This window comes from Aplidium turbinatum, chromosome 8 (assembly GCF_918807975.1).
Source record: "Aplidium turbinatum chromosome 8, kaAplTurb1.1, whole genome shotgun sequence".
Lineage (NCBI taxonomy): Eukaryota > Metazoa > Chordata > Ascidiacea > Aplousobranchia > Polyclinidae > Aplidium > Aplidium turbinatum.
Genome location: NC_137479.1, coordinates 20,963,835 through 20,983,800, shown reverse-complemented (window position 1 = coordinate 20,983,800; position 19,966 = coordinate 20,963,835). Strand labels below are relative to the sequence as shown.

At 38.7% G+C, this 19,966-nt stretch overlaps 1 protein-coding gene across 2 annotated transcripts in view; it reads right to left on the bottom strand.

Moving 5' to 3' along the window:
- LOC145775885 (guanine nucleotide-binding protein G(q) subunit alpha-like) overlaps nucleotides 1–19,966 on the bottom strand; it is a 45,081-nt gene that overhangs the window by 17,903 nt on the left and 7,212 nt on the right. Inside the window, exon 1 of one of the 2 annotated variants that reach the window (XM_082587277.1) lies at nucleotides 6,340–6,569. The exons of the other annotated variant lie outside the window; for it this stretch is intronic. Coding sequence (XP_082443403.1) covers nucleotides 6,340–6,478 — 139 coding nt within the window. The 5' untranslated portion in view covers nucleotides 6,479–6,569. Of the gene's footprint in view, nucleotides 1–6,339; nucleotides 6,570–19,966 lie in introns of those variants that run through there. 2 annotated transcript variants of the gene reach the window in all.

Sequence of the window (19,966 nt, the reverse complement as noted above, 5' to 3'; positions counted from 1 at the left end):
TGAGAGCTTCTACAGCAGCTTTTGCTTGTTTTGATCCCGTTTCGTTTGGCAATTTTGCTACTTGCAGCAGCTGAGAAACCCCATTACCAGTTACAATAATTTGCAAAGTGCAAGCGGTCGACATGCTGTTTGGTTGTCAAGTCTCTGAGAAGCTTTCCATTCCAGTTGACAACCACAGGAACATTAGCTCGGAACTCAGCTTTAAGTTTTACATGAATTTCATGAAGTTTTACATTAGCTCGGAACTCAGCTAGACTTAGGGACATCAAAACAGTACTTACAGGTTGTTAAAGATTATGAACATTGTGTATCTGCTGCCTAGGTCGCTGGATTTCTAGTCATAGTCAGGTTCACTATGTCAAAAAAAAGAGTTTCGTTTAAATTTTTTGGAGATTAGCAAACCTATACATTTTCGGAAAGCTTAGATCATGAGGAATCCGAAAAACGTTGATTACATTTGCAGAGATGTCTGCTTGGCCGCCATTTTGAACTTTCAAAATGGCCGCCGCAAAATATATATTTTGATATATCTCGGCTCCTAATAAACTTAGAAACTTTATCAAACATGCTAATTCTATGTTTTAAGGGTCAAGAAATCCATTAGAAGCATACCTAGATACCAAGCGTTAACCACTTTGCAATTATCCGCCATATTGGTTTTCAAAATGGCCGCAGAAATTATATTTCGTTACATTACTACTTACTAGTTGAGATATAAACTTCATTCAACAATAACATGCTAGTACTAAGTTATGTTGACTAAGAAATTCATTAGAAGCAAGCCTGCACGCCACTGTCATATTTTGGACAAACATTTTCCAACAGCTGCTGTCCTGAGTCTTTTTTCCAGCATTACAGTCAACGTCATTTTCGCAGTCTATCCCACACAGGCACAAGTCGGTGCAGGTCAAGTTGTTCCTTCGACACGAACATCTCTGGGTTGAGCAGTTGGTTTTGCATTGGCATCGGTCTAGCTGAATAATGGCTTGTGGTGCAGGTAGAATCTTTGTGGTGATAGGTGAAATCCCACTTTCATGTTGATGGTAGCCATGCCGAAGTGGATGAAGGAGCTGTTGCCACATGACAGTTGGTGTGGCACCAGACACGACTCTGAACTCGCACGCGTTCAATGTGCTCCTCTAATGCACCAATTGTTGGAGGAAAGTTTTGATTTTCCGCCAAGTTCTTGCAAAACAGGTGCCATCTCAGTTCTGGATTGTTGTTTATGTGGACACCCTTCGGGCAGCACATCGTGCAGACAAAGCTGCCAGCATTTCTTTAACATTCGGAGATAGTGTGCTGTCCTCAGGTAAGTGTATTAGTGCACTGATTGTTTCCATTCCTGCCTTCAAGTAGCCTACTGTTGGAACCACTTCGTTTTATCCAATCCTGAGAATCTGCCAACATTATCAGCTCCACTGAAAGTATGGAATACGGGTAATGCTTTTGCCTTCTCTTGTCCTACAGCTCTCCATATTAGTGCGATCACCAGTGTACCTGATAGCATGGAAATGGACGAGTGTTTGCAGAGTTGGTCGTAGTTTGCAACAGCAAGGACAAGAACGTCTGTGTCCAGACTGAAGAAGACTAACTGCGCACCAAGACTCCGCTGTGATGCTGCGAGGCAGATCATCAAGGTGTTAGCTTCGTGATTGTTCACTTCAAACGTGATGTTTGAAGATTGCTTCTGGTGTGGCCTGACGCTGAAGTATCACCAGCTTTGGAGAATGCTTGTTGTATCCGACTACTTCTTCAGCAAGATACTGTGTCAAATCTGCTTTCGTTTGGTCATGGGACAGGAACCTACTCAGTGGTATATGTGCTTGGTTCTGGTGTCATCCATGATTTGGTATTAGACGGGATCTTTGTCTTTTCGTCGTCTTGCTCTAGTTATCTTCTGGACGACCACCATGTTATTGACAATGGCTATTTTCTGACTCATGTGCGATGCCGATGGTAACAGTTCTGCATTAGCAGTGTCAACTCTCTGTCCACCCGATGCTGGTTCATGCGCATCATGCTCTGTTCCATCAGTTTCAACCAGATGCTGCAGGCAATGGATGAGCTTTGATTTATCAGTGCATGGTAGAACTGATCCATCTGGAGCGAATAGTGCTCTCGGTGTGAAGGTGAACTCATAGTTACTGATAGCATTCTTCTGGTCAATGTCCCGGCTTGATCTGGATAGGACCATGAAGCGCCCGTAGGGATCTTTTGTTTTTTTCAGATCGACCGACTGGTCACGAACCTTGACTGTTTCCTATTTGTTTTTGACATGTACATGGGGTTGTTCTGCTTCTTAACTGGTGCCCATAAGCTGACATCGCCGTTAATGCGTTCTGCAGCATACTCTTTGTAGAGCTGTTGTCCCTGCTCATCGACGGTCAGGATCTGTTTGACATTTTCTTGTGGAACACATGCGTGTGTGATGAAGTTATACAACTCATCACCTTCAACTGCGAATGGATTTCCGTGACTCAGTATGGTAGCTTTTATCTTGTCAACAGCTTCATGCTCTTTCCTGACAATGGCTGGTTGTACTTCAGGGTGACTTTTTTTTTGGAAGAAGTGTCTCCAAACTGCTCTTTGAACTTTTCTCAGAGGCGCGACATCTTTGGTGCAGCCAGGAAAAACCGTTGCCGGGCATTCGTGTTTAGGGACAGTAGATTACGGGACGCGCAACTCCGTTGTTTCGCCAACATTAGAAGGGTCAATTGCCAATTTGACATTTTTTTCACGCTTTGTTGCTCGCTTGTTTTCAACTAAAAACCTTAAAATACTTTAAAACCAACTTCATTCTTCTTATATAACCTATAAAATGTACATTATTTTGTAAATCAGAAAAAATCGTAACCCTTCTAGTGTTGCGGATAAGCCAAAAGCGGATGTAGTTGCGCTTTCCTAAATTCTACTGTCCCTAATTCGTGTTGTTAGAATGCCAATTAGTCCAGAGCGGACTTTCATCATCTTGTTGAACTGCTCTCATGCACGATCTGCACCAATGGACACAAATGGAATCTCACCCTTGGTAACAGACACATTGCCTTCTTGAAGTTCACACCAAGTCTCTGGGTGGTTGATTTTCAGGTCATGCACATCTGCAATATACCGTGGCCAAAGGCGCTTGTACTTTATCCGATCTAGGGCTTATTCAGTTCCTCACCAACTTGCAAATGGAGATTGAAATCTGCATTTCGGGATGCCTCGACAAATAATAAGATTGTTTCCTCAAAGTGAACATAGTTCATCATTGACTTGAACATCGCATTAGAGGACTTTTCCGTTTCCCATGCTTTCGATTGCTGCATCACATTTTCATCTATGAGGATTCGTTCCAGATGGTCATGAGCAGTCGAGATGGATTCAAGAGTAATGTTTCTGTTATCAGATAACGATGTACATGTCTTCTGGACGTTATCTGCTGATTTTGAGCAGATAATCTTCAGATGTGGCTTCTCTGTGAAAAACTGATCCAAGGCCAGTTTTACAAAGCCATGTAAGTGTGGATGTGTGCACGAAGAGTTCTCTTGTAGTGCGCACACTTGAGAATTTGTCTTGTGATCGCAGATCTATGCACATCGGCTTCGATCCAGGCATCATTAACCCCAGAGTTCTCTATGGAAGTTCCGAGAGGTCTTAGTGCAGCCATCACAGCATGCAGCTCACCCAGTCTGGAAACAATTTCTCTTTTCAGGTCGACCCTTGCGTCTAGCAACTATACTGCCTTTTCGTGGAAGGCCATGTCGAAGGTTATCACAGTTGAGTACCCCTGACCAACGACTAACGTCTTCTGCTGGGATAGCCTACTTGTAGAATCACAGTCAGCATAGTAGGCCACTCGTGGCAACTTCAGGTAGCAGGGGCAGTGCACCAACGTGAGTGAGTGGTTGGCAAGATGAGATGAGTGACTTGTATCCTGCCCATCCGGGGATCTTGCTCTGTTTATCATTTTCTCTTGCTCTGGACAAAGTACATGCTGTGACCCACCCTAACTGGGTCAGTTCATTTGACTGAGCAACGCCTGTTGTGTTGGCCTCAAACCTCCGTGCTCTGTTGTCAAGTTCTGGTTTTGGCTTGGCACATGGCTTAATGTGCACATGATATGGAAGGATTGATAAGTTCTTACCTGCAGTAAGTTCGAGCTTTGGTGCGACTAGTTCTCCTGGAACATTTGCTTTCTGATACACTACAGTGATTGTTCCATTGTGTGGTGCCTTTCCAGTACGCGGACAACAAATACGAATAAATACTTTTTCATTTCATTATTTTCATTTTTTATACTTAATTACGGACAGACACGACGTAACACTGTATATAAGTAGTAATGTAACGAAATATAATTTCTGCGGCCATTTTGAAAACCAATATGGCGGATAATTGCAAAGCACTTAACGCTTGGTATCTAGGTATGCTTCTAATGGATTTCTTGACCCTTAAAATATAGAATTAGCATGTTTGATAAAGTTTCTAAGTTTATTAGGAGCCGAGATATATCAAAATATATATTCTGCGGCGGCCATTTTGAAAATTCAAAATGGCGGCCATGGGGACATCTCTGCAAATGTAATCAACGTTTTTCGGATTCCTCATGATCTAAGCTTTCCTAAAATGTATAGGTTTGCTAATCTCCAAAAAATTTGAACGAAATTACATAACGAACCTGACTATCACTTTAAACACTGTTTTTTGTTTACTTGTAACATCACAATTTAACAGGTTAGAAAAGTAAATTGCAGAATTGTGTTTTTTGGTCTACACTATTGTTTAACTGAGAATCTTACACGCAAAACCCTTAAAAAGTAGTTTTTTCAAAATAACTGCTTTTCTACTTTAGATAGGCATATTCAATGTTCAAAAAGCATATAGAAAACCTTGTCTTCTGCATCTTTAGACACCAAAAGCACATCTCTAGCTCAAGCGGTTTTCGAGATATCCAAATTTTGCATTTTTAGGGGGATGCGGAACTTGAGGGGTCTTGTGCACCCTCTAAATTATCTTCAAATTTAAAAAAATTTTGCAAGACCTCATTTTTTGTAAGGACGAAACTTTTTAAGGGTTAGGAGCAGTAAATTTCAAAAAAATGGTTTTTAAGGACCACCCTAGTGCGCGCGACGCGCGTGTTGTTTTGAGAGAACAAAGGAAAGAAGAAGAAAACGATTGAACCTGAGAATGAGAACTTGTTAAAATGACGGCTTTGCAAAGCTTCTTTTTCATGCCGTTGTAAGCGTAAAGCTGAGCCGGTTTCCCAAGCCATTTTGTTTTTATGACATCATATTGCGTGAATAAATGACGGTCTGTTAATATTTTGTATTGCGGTTTATGCGACTTAAGCGTGAAACAAGTTTGGTATGCATAGGACGTAGCTTGAACGGACACACGTTAGGTAGTACGTAAGTCTCAGTCTAGTTAGTCGTCCCTCTTCTTGAAGTTGCAAATCTTAAAGGGGGCTGTCATGCCGACTAGACAGCCCCCCTAGTTGCGCCCCTGTGTACAACGATACACTTCAGGGATAAATAGCAGCAATTGCAAACAAAGTGCTCAATGTTGCAAGCAGAGCTGAAACAATTTGAGTAAAATTAACATGGACATTGGACAACTTATGCAATTTGAAATTATTCCATTACAAGTTACATCACGTATTATTAGGTTAGTGTTATAAGTTTACATTTACAGTTATTCTACTTGAATAAGCGCTGCGCCTGATGATTGTTGTTCAACATGAAACCTTAGTTGAACCATAGGCATACGAAGCCGAGCAACGTGATCAAGTTTAACATCTTCAAGTTTATTACATTTACATAAACATAAAACTACGCAACAAATTAAGTATCGAACGTTTTCGACATCACAAGATGTCCTCTTCCTCGTCCACTATAGATTTAGTTAACCATTGTATTTTTTTCAGATGTAGTTAATTTGTATGTATGATATATTATTCCTGAAGAGGACATCTTGTGATGTCGAAAACGTTCGATACTTAAATTGTTGCGTAGTTTTATGTTTATGTAAATGTAATAAACTTGAAGATGTTAAACTTGATGACGTTGCTCGGCTTTGTATGCCTATGGTTCAACAAGACAAACTCTCTACTGAAGCTCTATGAAACCTTACGTAGGCTAGTACATAACCTGTTCATGTTTGTTTTACTGTAATTATATATACATATAGGCTACTACCCACTAACACACAATCCATTCAATAAAATATATATAGTTTCTATTTTCTGCTGCAAAATATATGAACTATGAAGCAACAAAAAAGTGGTGATAGATGAATTTAGAAGAGTTTAGATAGTAAATTGTACAAATGGCGCAATCTACAGTAAAGACTAACACTCACCAAGCAACAACAACTTGAGTTCTCTTCTAGCATCTCTTTTATGACGTCGCAACTCTCTTTCTATCTGGCCATTAATTTTTTCAGCTTCTATCTCCTCATTAGTTTTACAACAATTGCCAATTAAATCCATGACAGCCATATTTTGTGAGACAAATTTTCAATAAACAAAATTATGAACCAATAAATCTAATCTGACTTGAAGTGTAAAACTGACAAGCATTCATCTTCACAATCCCAATGCTATAAAAATTTACTTAACCCATTTTTACTGCAGAAAGATCAATTGACAACATTGTACATCAGGCTATATTAATGACTAGAGACTGAAATGTTGAAAAAATTTAGGACTTTGTAATCTACATATAATCATATATATAATATAAATATTTAAAAAATTCTATTTTAGTAAGTTTTTTTTGACAATCCTTATAAGGTGAAACAGGCTCTTAAGGTTTTTAGTGAGTAGTAACTGAATTTGATTACTTGAAAGACAGCTGTACCGGTGGGTCTGCTACTATTCGGTGAGTTCCTAACCTCTTACCCCTAACCCTAAAACGGCAATGATAATTAGGCTACGGTACCCAATAATTTTAAAAAAAATTGAAAAATCCCCCCCGTTAAGGAATCGGACTCACCGAATTGAACTCACCGAAACGGGCCATTTCGGTACCGGTAGCCTAGTATATATACAGTTTTTCATGTCCTAGCAAAAAACAGCAAGTTTATAATGAACTTTCTTGTCCAAAACTTCATACAAAGAAAATTTTATTTCAAATACGTACCCCATCAGTTGTAAAAAACCAGCCTTAGTTAATTAAAAAAATGACTTTTCATGCAGCATCGCACATATAGTCATTTCATGTAGAAATTGTTTATATCTGTGACATTGTTATACTGTTAGTGTTCAGAATGGCCCGATTCGGTGAGTCCGATTCGGTGAGTCCGATTCGATGAGTCCGATCCCTTAACCGGGGATTTTTTCAATTTTTTTTTTTAATTATCGGGTACCGTGGCCTAATTATCATTGCCGTTTTAGGGTTAGGGGTTAGGGGTTAGGAACTCACCGAATCAGACTCACCGAATCGGACTCACCGAATCGGACTCACCGAATAGTAGCAGACCCGTTTGTGTTATAGGGCAGTGGTTTTTAACCAGGGTTTGATTGAACCCCTGGGGCTTGACGAAGCTGTTTCATAGGATTGGCACAAACGTCCTCTAAAATATTAACGCAGTTAACACACGGCCTACTGAATGGTATATCAGCAAATATTTTTGGAAAATATTGTCCAGCCGAAACTTGATTGCGGCTTACGTGATGGTAAACATACTTTTGTGTGTTTGATGCATGATGCCATCTGCATGTAACATAGAACACAAAAATATATTTTATTATGTAACATTGTAAAAACAATCGGTAAGAAAAACTTGATTTTCCCAAAACAGGAATTTCCTCATGTTTGCTTTCTGCATGGAACGGCAAAAGCAGGGCTCTCACTTTTAAGAAAATTTAGTTGTATTTTCAATTTTTAAGGATTTTTTTTTGTAAGGAAATTGAAAAGTTTTAGCCGTACCGTACGCTTACTTTACTGCAAAGTCTGCAATTGTACTGCTTTGTAGGTAGGCAGGTTTGCTTAAGGTTTTATATTGACTGGCAATAGTGATCAGTAGCTAGCCATCAGTCAGTACCAGACCAGTAGGCCTACATTTTATTTCTTCACATTTTATTGACACAAATATTTATGCTAGAAAAAAAAAGGCGCATGGTTGCGACACATTTTCAAATGTGACATTTTAATAACAACAAATGATAAAAGTAAGCACGTAGACAGCACACTTCTAACAATGTTTATTTCATGCGCCAGGTATAATATGTTGTTTATTATGTATTATATAATAATAATGTAATAATTAGGGCCCGCAAATATCAAAATTTTTTAAGGACCTTGTTTGTCCACAAATCAAAGAATAAAGTTGTTTTCAGCAACCTAAGGGACTGTTTCTAAGAAGTTTATAGGTCAAAATAAAGTCAAAATTGACAACAAAGTCAAAACTTGTCAAATTATGGCTTTTGACAAACTTTTTTGTGTTTCTTCAGAGCAATTTTTGTCAAAATCCTTGTAGAAGCATTGTAAATCAGGAATTGCGACACAATTAAACCATATTAACCCATAAAAGGAGGAAATATGTCACACTGCCCACTTGGATCAGCAGTAACTTTTATCACAAATGTTTATTCATTGTTACGTATTTAAATAGTTTTTACAAAACACTTCCTCTTCACAAATGTGTTTTTTTTGAAGATCAACAGTTTGGATGTTAGAAATTGCTTACTGACATTCTGTACTACAAAAATACCAAAGCAAGCTAAATTGTCCTCAACAACAGTTAGACAGATTTGGCGAGATTTTCCTGGTGAATTTAATGTAACTCCCAGGGATGATTTAAGATGAATTGAGATAAAAAGTATTTTGTTAAACACAGGAAAAGTAAACACTATTAAGTTGGATTGGAGCGACAACAAGCATCGCAATCAAGGCAAACTTTTATTGAACACGTTTGGGCCTGCAGTCGACAAAATATTATGCTTGGGTAACTGGTATCAATTCAAGGAAGAACTGTGGCCTCTACAAATAAGCGATTTCGTTAGGTCAAAATAAAGTCAAAATTTTTTTTTTTACATCAAAATAAAAATGGCCCTAGTAATAATATGTTCAATTGTTCATCTGTTATTTAACTTTAGCCTAACATGGCTGCCAAAAAAAGAAAGTGGTCAGAGAATTATGTGCAATACAACTTTACTTGTGCAACTGAATATGATGGAACTCAGTACCCTCAATGCATTCTTTGCAATGTTAAGTTAAGCAATTCCAGCCTAGCACCAGCTAAATTACAAGAGCATTTTACAAAAGTTCACAGTACAGCAAAGTTTGCGGCGTCACGGTTTATTGTGAAGCTTAGGAGAAACGTCAAGTCTGACAATCTACAAGTGACAGGAGTGCAAACAGATGAGGAACTTAAGATTGCAAATTAATTGTTTTACAAGACAGCGCAAAAGACTTGAAAAAAAACTTTGCAATTTCAAAACAAACCGTGAGTGTTAGCGGAGTTTTTCTACATTACATCTATTTTCGTTGGCCATACTCAAAACTACACAGCAGGTACGGAGGTAAAAATAACATGCTTGAATACGGAGTATTCAGGCCATATTAATTATCAGCTACAAAATTTGTTGTAAAGGAGTTGCAAAGCAACTACAAAAATTCTATAGGTCACCACCTTACGTCCAAGGGCACAGATATATGGGTGTTTCTATCACTTAAACAAAGAACATCCTAAAGCACCTGAATGCTGTCCCTGGGTCAATGCAGAGATGCTGAATTTGCGTTGGCATGCAAAAGTGTCATAGCAATTGCATTTCTTCGAGGACCTCAAATTGTTGAAGAACTTTCGCTACCGCCCACCTCGGAATGGCCCGTTTCGGTGAGTCCAATTCGGTGAGTCCGATTTGGTGAGTCCGATTTGGTGAGTCCGATTTGGTGAGTCCGATTTGGTGAGTCCGATTCGGTGAGTCCGATCCCTAACGGGGGATTTTTTCAATTTTTTTTTTTTAATTATCGGGTACAGTAGCCTAATTATCATTGCCGTTTTAGGGTTAGGGGTTAGGAACTCACTGAATCGGACTCACCGAATAATAGCAGACCCGCCCACCTTGGCCATCGCCCACTTTGGCCATCACCAACATGGATGTCGCCCACATCGTCTCGCCCAGATGTCACGTACCTATATAGATGGTGGTCGTTTGAATGTTGCATGAAGGAGATGGTCGGAGTCCAGAGCGCGGCAAGAGAGAAAAATCATGGCTCCATTCCGATGTAGCTCAGCCGGTTGGATGCCTGCTAGGATGGGTAGATCATCCGCTGAAGTGGGAAGCAGGCATCCAGTCACAGTACGCAGTGCATCATTGATGGTGGTATCAATGTGGTGGGTGTGAGAACTACGGAACACGTTGCATGTTGCACAGAGATACGCACTTGTATCTAAAATGCTACTTTCATTTCTCACTGGTGTTCTCAAAATTGTTGTTGAAACGGTCAATTTTGTGCGAGGTTGGGCTTTGAATTATCGAATTTTTATGCAGCTTTATAAAGAAATAGAGTCATAATTTAAAATCCTTCTCTACCACACTGAAGTACAATGGCTATTAAAAGGGAAAGTGATGAATTGCATTTTTGCTTTGTGTACAGAATTATTGGAGTTCTACAAAAGTCAAAACAATCGGCATTCAAACCACTTTGAGGACTCGTTTGATCCTTACTTTGGCTTATTCCGCCAACATCTTTGGTGCCCTCAATCAGCTGAATTACAAATACAAAGACGTGGTAAAAATGTAATAGAAGCTGAAGAACAATTGAGTGCTTTTCAGAGGAAATTGCAGTTGTGGTGGCAGTGATTGAAAAATAACAACTTCGCTAACTTTCTATGTCTGGACGAGGTAGTAAGTAGTTCTGATACAGCAATTAATGGTGAAGTTGCAAAAGTTCAGCGGCTTACGCCAGTATTAACTGAGCATTTGCAGATGCTGCAAAATTCAATTCATTACTACTTTCTAAAACAAACGCAATATCCAGCATGGATACTACAACAGCATATAAAAACAGTCCATACTTGGATGACATTATCGAGCTTCAAGGTACAAGAAATAAAAAATAAACTAACCCAACAAATCTTCAAACGGTATGGTGCCAACAAATGGAAAGTTATCCTCTTAATACAAAAGTTGCCCTTGAAGTTCTCATGCCATTTGTAACCACTTATTTATGTGAGCATGCGTTTTCTATTCTGGTGAATGTTAAAGCAAAAAAAAGAAACCGGCTTATATGCAAAAAAGACACGAGAATTGCTGTTTCCGAGACAAAGCATCGAATATCACTATTGGTGTCAGAAAAACAACAAAAGTCTCATTGATGCAGTAATGCATTAGTATTAAATGTGATAGAGTTTTGTTTTTGTGTCTCAGCGAAAATTTGGGGAGCAAGTCTTTTAGGCAGACAGTTAGGCGCTGGTCAAATAGGCACGCACACTGTGGCGTCTGGATATTTAGGTGCGGAGCACTGTGGTGCCCGTTCGTTTGCTATTCGTAGTAAAGTCTGCAAATTTTATTATACAAGCTTGGTAGGTAGGGCAATGCTTTTCACAAAATGTTATATTGAACAGAAAAATATGTTGTTTTGTTAATGCGCGTGCATTTATTTGTTGTTAGTCATGACTTCAGTGAGTGAAGCTGCTTAAACCGGCAATGCTTTTCACACAAAATCTTTTATTGAACAGAAAGATATATTGTTTTTTTAATGAGCGTGTTCGGCATTTATTTGTTGTTAGTCCATGTTTGCGCTGGCGAAAGCTTTATCAATAAACTATTCAAGTTTCCAAACTTGACTGAGTTCACTTTTAGTTATATAAGTCAAATAATAACTACATTAAACATCAGTAAAAAATATACTGTAGCCTATATTCAACCGGGTGGTAGGCTTGAGTGAAAAGTAACTTAGTCTTCCGTCAAAACCTTGACTACCGTATTTTACGGACCATAAGGCGCACTTTAAATTCTTTTTTTTCCTTATAAATTGATCGTGCGCCTTATGGTCCGATGCGCCTTATGTATGGATCAAGTGCGGTAGTGCTTTATTGCCAACACTCAAAACCAGTACCGATATACTATTATATATGGTCCGGTGCGCCTTATGGTCCGGTGCGCCTTATAGTCCGGTGCGCCTTATGTATGAACAAAAAACTAATCAAAGCAATTTATTGACAGTGCGCCTTATAGTCCAGTGCGCCTTATGGTCCGTAAAATACGGTAGGTTTTGCCAAAGCTGAGCTGATACAATCTGCAAACTTTACTAGGAATAGCACCTAAACGAACGGGCGCCACAGTGCTCCGCACATAAATATCCAGACGCCACAGTGTGCGCGCCTATTTGACCGGCGCCTAACTGTCTGCGCCTAATAGATGTGGACCCAAAATTTGAGGTTCAATAAAAGCTTAGTGTAAGGGTTTGGAAGATTAATGAAGGTTAAAAACCACTGTTCTGGGGGATGTGCATGCCGCATGGTCATGCGCAGGGTCCACGTCTTTTAGGTGCAGACAGTTAGGCGTCGGTCAAATAGGCATGCACACTGTGGCCTCAGGATATTTAGGTGCTGAGCACTGTGGCGCCCGTTCATTTATGTGCTATTCCTAGTAAAGTCTGCAGATTGTATCAGCTCAGCTTTGGCAAAACAGAGGAGGGGTTTTGACGGAAAACTAAGTTACTCTTCACTCAAGCCTACCACCCGCTTGAATATAGGTTACGGTATATTTTTTAATGATGTTTAGTGCAGTTATTATTTAACTTGTATTATAACTAAAAGTGAACTCAGTCATGTTCGGAAACTTGAATAATTTATTAATAAAGCTTACATTTTGTGTGAAAAGTATTGCCGGTTAACAAATAAATGCACGCGCATTAACAAAACAACATATTTTTCAGTTCATTATAACATTTTTTGTGAAAAGCATTGCCCTACCTGCTAAGCTGATACAATCTGCAGACTTTACTACGAATAGCACCTAAATGAACGGGCGTCACAGTGCTCCGCACCTCAATAACCTGACGCTACAGTGTGCGCGCCTAATTGACCAGCGCCTAACTGTCTGTGCCTAAAAGACTTGCTTCCCATGCGCACGACATTGCACATGATCTCTAAGATCAGCTGCCTAACTGTACCAATTATTTTCGAGATGGTGACCATAAAAAATGCTTACTTTTTATAACATTTTCATCTAGTTTAATTGGCTATGTTATTGGCTCTCCAGCCCACCCAGCAATGGCAACAACAATAAGATAAATTGTAGGTAGATGGCGCTATTGATTTAAAACTATAGTTACGGTATATAATAAATGCTATTAAAAAGCACAGGAGGTTCAAAGCACTGCTTTAAGTATTGCTCTTCGAAAATTTATTATTGATTGATGGTTATAATATTGGTTGCATTGAAATGATAAACGTTTGAAACTAAAGTTTTATTTCAGGGCAAATTTCTTAGTGATTGTTTAATGTTTTAAGCTTGATATAGTCCAAAAGTTGCTCAAAATTTTACTGTATGTTTTATCCAAAGGAAACTGAGTTTTTGCATCTTTAGTCCACCCAGTTGCTAAAAAATACAGGCTAACATGTAGCTTGATAACCATACACATATCTTTCTAATTTAAACTTCAAAGTAGTGAAAACAATGAGATTGTGTACATGACTAAGCACATGTTTAAAAAGACCATATAAATACATGCGTGTAGTTAACCATTAAATAAAACAACATAGCCTGTCATATTAAGCAACAACAACTATGTTTGTTTGTTAAATATGGTTTGTTTTTTGCCGCTTTACAACAACTAAGGTCTTTTAGTGACAGTCATTATTGCAATTGTCATTTAGCATTGTTAGAACATATAACAGGGCATAATAAAAAGGCAGTGGCTATTTGACCGGCTTCGGTCTTTTAATCTGATACACTATTTGACCAGTCATGACGTCACTATGTAGGCATTTTTTTTCTTTTTCTCTTTCAAAGCAAAAGACAGGAAGAGAAGAAAACCGTGCCTATATAGCTAAGTTCTAACTTTGACAATTATGTTCAACTGAATAAGTGGTGCGTACGATATTTCTCAGGCTGGTGTTCCAGAGGGAATGAGTTTGGTACTACCCGGAAGAGTTCTTTTTTTTAACTAAACTTTGACCCGAAGTGACTCAATCGTTAACGCTAGCCATTTAGACCATCCAATCAACTATATGTTTTTCGGCAGCCGTTTTGTAGCAAGAATTGACATCGACAAGAATTGAAATGGCTAGTGTGGAAGCTACACCGTTGTGGTTAGCGAATTGCAACTGCTCGCTGTACTAGTGACTGCTCAACCTTGTGCTGATAGCCGAGAAGAACGCTTTTTTCTTCACAGTGAGGTTGTCATCTTAGGCGCAACAAGACCATTTTGATTAGTTCAGTGAGGATTTGTAGTCCCATTGCTTTCATTTTGAGCCACTTATTCTGCCATGACATTGTTTAAGCTTGATGGGTTTATTACAACGAAAGGTGGAAATTAAATCACAAACTGATAGAACCAGCTTACTAAAAACAACCAAGTTACACAGGTTTTTTTAACGTTAAGCAATGTGAAAACGATGCAAAATTGTACATTTTTGCTACCTGGGTAGTCTTGGCCTGGCAAAAGCTTTTCAACAAAACGACAAGTGCCCTTAGGTTGCACATTACTTAGTCGAATAGTTTTTATACGACTACACAAATTACTTGGTTTACATTTTATATACATCTTATTATCAATATTATGATAGCCTATTTGGAGAGTTTGCGCAAACACTTAAGTAATTTTTCAGAAACCCCAATTATGATGTAATGTTTCTTCCCTTTTACCCCAGTCCTCAATTACAGAGGCCTTTTATTACTAAAACCTACTATTATGACACATAATGCGGCTGAGATTAGATTCTTGAATCTTTAATAAATTATGCCAATTGAAAGCTTTTTTTATTAGTTTTATGCAAATAAGGTAAAACGTAGCATTTGATATAACTCCTTGCAAATACCAAAATTGCTTCTTTTTGTAATACCAAAGTATCGGCCAAAATATCGGTATCAGCCTAAAAAAGTGATATCGGCATCGAGATCGACCAAAATATCGGCATCGGTACATCTCTCAACAATACCAAGTCATTTTAAGGTATTTTTTCTGCAGTCTGACGACTTAAAATCACATTTATGGTATGCTTTCATTGCAGAACAGTTAAACCACCATAACAATACATCACAAAAGAAACAGCAACGCACAAGTCCTGTGTTCACTGTAAGCCAGCTGCTCAGTGCTCACAGAGTCATTGAAATTTATAATGGAAAATAATTTTTCACTTTTCAACATTTTAAAACACAAATGCATGGCAATGCTCATTGTGGACATCCAACCAGCAACCTTTACTTTTATGATCACACACTATCATTACTGGGCTAGGATTGAGTGATTGAATCTTTATCCTCGGATTGGGAAAGCTTCTTGCAGAGCTTAATCCTGGCAGTTTCGCATACTTGTAGCTAGGCTTTGAATCACTGACGCAGGTCGCACGCCCGGTCACCGAGATTGACAAAGTGAAGTTTCCGATTGTTGAAGTCTTGTTGCCGGAGAATTATTCCATCCATTAGATGCCACTGAATGGAGAGCAGTCCTTAACGTGCGTTGCTCAAGCGCACACCTTGAGAGTCTAACCAGCACAGCTTGATCTTGAAGTTTCTTCGTTCCAGAAGTGACAAAGGATCAAAACTTTAAGGGAGAGTCACCATCATGCGAAAGATAAGATTAAAATCTGTATTGACAGTTTTCACACATTGTGCACAAGGCCTCACTTGAATATTTAGGTAAATTGTACAATTACGGTAGGCTATATATATGGAAACAGACTGAAGGTTAAGCAATAGGGATGCAACCTAGTTCGTACCCTGAACAGTTCGAACCCTCGGTTCGTACCCTGAAAAGATCAAGAGAAAAAATTAAAAAAGCGGAAGTCGTTGATCACAGTTTCCACAAACATTTAAAAATTTCCCCCCTGAAAAGGTCGAGAGAAAGATAGCACAAAGCCGAAGTCGCTGATAGCAGTTTCCGCTAACCCTAACCCTCGCAGTTTCTGCAAACATTTTTCCGCAGTTTCCGCTAACCCTAAATCTAACCATAGACTAATCTATGCTATAACCCTAACCCTCGCTGATCACAGTTTCCGCAAACCGCAGTTTCCACTAACTCTTACTCTAACCATACCATATCTATGCTCTAACCACAGAGTAATCTATGCTCTAAGCCTCGCTGATCGCAGTTTCCGCAAACATTTTTCCGCAGTTTCTGCTAACCTTTACCCTAACCATAGAGTAATCTATGCTCTAACCCTAACCCTCGCTGATCGCAGTTTCCGAAAACATTTTTCCGCAGTTTCCGCTTACCCTAATTCTAACCATCGAGTAATCTATGCTCTTTAACCCTAACCCTCACTGATCGCAGTTTCCGCAAATGTTTTTCCGCAGTTTTCGCTAACCCTAACCCTCAAGTTTGTTTGCAGAAGCTCCGATCAGTGACTTCGGCTTTGTGCTATTAAACTGCGATCAGCGACTTCGGCTTTTTTCATTTTTTTCTCTCGATCTTTTCAGGGTACGAACCGAGGGTACGAAGTGTTCAGGGTACAGACTAGGTTGCACCCAAGCAATAGAACGCAAGAAGTTTATATTCTCTGCACAGCGGTGAATCATACAGCAATCAAATTCAAAGTAATTTAACACTAAGATCTCCACTAAAGTGAGCATAAATGATAAAAGTTATTGTTATAGTTGCAACTAATGCTAGAAACGATAATTGTCCTGATGAACACCCAAGCTTTTCAGTATTCAAGGATAAAAGGTAATAGCCTACAATGATGCGATTGAGAGAATAATGTTGGCCTTTTATCAGTTCTGAAACCAACTCTTCAAAATAAAGACTACTATGGTACATTAAGGGAGAAAACATGAGCACAATTACCAGAAAAGTGGCTTTCACACTCATACCGGTAACCATGGGGTTATCTGTAACATTAAATTGAAGGCAAATGAGATGCAATAAGAGAATATTTGGTGCTTTCTTAAAGTTTCCAGGACTAGATTGAAGAGTTTTCCTTAACCCTGTCAACACTATTGGTCATCTAATCCAGCGGTTTTCAAACTTTTTTGTTCCATTACCCACATCACTTTGGAAAAATATTTTTCACCCCCCTTTATAAGCATGTTTTGGCTGTTCCATAAAATTTATATGAGTATGCACAGTTTTTCAGTTCAATGTGATGCATGAGCTATGTGGCCTTTGCAAATATGTGAGAGATTAAGCATAATCTCAGCTCGATAAATGTATGGTTATAGAATGTACAATACTCGGTTGGTGGTTTAATATTTTCGCCATAATCCCAAGGCGGTGATACTGCCCACTGTAAAAACTACTGATGTTAAAAAACAAAAGTTATAAAAACTTTTTTAGTACAAATAGGTGAATAAAATAATCTTAGACGGGGTGTGGCAGCATAGACCGTCGCTGCATTGTGGGAAAAAATGTTGCACCTGAAATCGAACAACTTTCAATAATGGATACGTGGAAAGGACCTGAAATTAAATTTTATTGTCCACAAAAGCAACTCTGCCGTAATTTTGGTAAACCTAATATCCGCCATTTTGCCAAAAATGACTTTTTTTGCATTTTCTACGTTTAAAGACTTCATGCATCTCCTGACAAAACCTTGTGCCACAATGTAGTATGGTTTTCGAGATAATTGATGTGTAAAACTTAACATATTGTAATCTGTGCAAGAACAATATTCTGAAACCTAACACATTCATCCACTCCAATCATGTAACAGGATGTCGTCACGTGACAGGCAAAATTTCAGCAGCATTGCAGCAGGCTACTTTACCACATCTTACATCTCTTGAGTTGCATGAAGCAGATTTAAAAGCGTTCGATAAAGTAGATTGGGCTAAAATGTTGTTTTAAGTAAGTATGCTTATGTTGGCTAACCTAAAAATCTCCGTCCAAACACACTAACTTTTCTTTTCATTAAATGCCGTATCACTTTACCGTATCCCTTACATCTCGCCGATCAGTTTGATATTTCGTAGCCTACTGGTGTACTGATGGCTTAGTTGGCTTTAGGTACGCTGAATAACTTAGCTTGCATAGCCTACGATTAGCTTATTAAGATTTTAAAGCTCAGTGGTTACGCGCCCGGCTCAAGATCACGCGGCGCTATGGTTCGACTCTCGGGGTGTGCGCTTGAGCAACGCATTTCAGGACTGCTCTTCATTCAGCGGCACCTAGTGAATGGAATAATTTCCCGGCAACAATACTTCAACAATCGGAAAACTGCACTCTGCCAATCTTGGTAACCGGTCCTGCGTCAAGAGCCTCTACAAGTATGCGAAACTACCAGGACTAACCAATCAAGGCTTTGTCAGTCCGAGGATAACGATTCAAAACCAACCAGCCAGAGACCCAGGAAAACGCTGCTCAGTGTGTTTGGTCATTTCTAATCAACCGTTGGCCTACCAGATGCTGTGTAGCCAATGTAGTACGGTAGCCTTAATTATGAAGGCATCCCCATAAACATTGGCAGTGAAAAACACGTGCAATATACGTGAATTACACGAGTTTCCTCAAAATTTCATGTGTTTTTCACGTGTTTTCACGAACCAATGTTTATGGGGATGGTTATTAAGTAGGCTACCAGCAACTGATTTTAAATCGACGATAGCTTTTAAAACTATAGCAGGCTTCTGTGATATCAGCAAAGTTATCTATAGATTATAGTGACAAAATGATAGGCTACACAGTTCTGGGAGAAATCCAGCAGTTTACAGTACGGTACTTTAGATTTGATTTAGGCTTACAAAGCCAACATAGTGTGGTCAAGGTTTTATCATACAAACCTAATACATTTTTTATAGATAGTTATCTGACAAAACCAAAATAGGCTATAGGCTACGCCATGTTTTAATAAACAAACAAAATCCTGGCTCAATTTTCATTTTTAAAAATTTTGTTTGGTTGTCCGTACCAGCCTTACAAAAGTCAACTTCGAGTGTATTTATGTTTTACCTAGGTAATTTTACAGCTATAAACACAAAAAGTCGTTTATCTAGAAAAATTGAAAATGGTGGATAGTAGCCTATACTGTTCAAGCATGTCAAATAGGCTACAGTATAGTCTGTATAGACAACAAATTATCGGAATGGAGTTATGTTATTCAAAGAATGGAAAAGACAAAATAAAATTAAGAAACAGTTTAAATTCAAAACAATCTATGCCTTCCTCAAGAAATCAGACAACAGTATCAATGCACTTCAGTTTTTTCTCAGAATTTTTATCTAAATTAGTGCCCATTGCACCAAACACATAGCCTGTCAAAGAGTCATGGCTACACTTCTGCTCTAATAATCGAAAAAACTAGGTTCCGCTAGCGTTTGAATTTCACAATTAAAACTAATCTCATTTGTCATTTTGATCACTTACGTTCGTGCTATTCAAACTTTTCAATAGGCCTATAGCGTAGCCTTCCGCCAAAGGTCTTATTGTCATTTGGCGTAGCCTATCGGTCACAAAGTTAACCGCAAAAATAACAAAAAAAACTGATAACTACGTCAAGTTTTAGTTTTTCAAGCCTACAATAAGCAAACATTTCACCACAAATATATACTTCACTAACGTTTCACTGCCAATGTAGCCTATGGTTTTCAAGCTTTTTTGCCACAACGCCAAATTTTAAGTCTGGAGTCTTGTAATGTCAAACAGAAGTTGAACGACTTGGTTTGGTTTTAAATTTTTATCCTCGGACTTACAAAGCCTTGTTAGGTTAGGCCTATTCCTGGTTGTATCGCACATTTGTAGAGGCTTTTTGATGAAGGACCAGTTACCGAGATCAGCAGAGTGAAGTTTAAGAATGTCGAAATGTTATTGGCGGGGAATTATTCCATTCACTAGGTGATGTTGAATCGACAGCAGTCTTGAAATGTGTTGCTCAA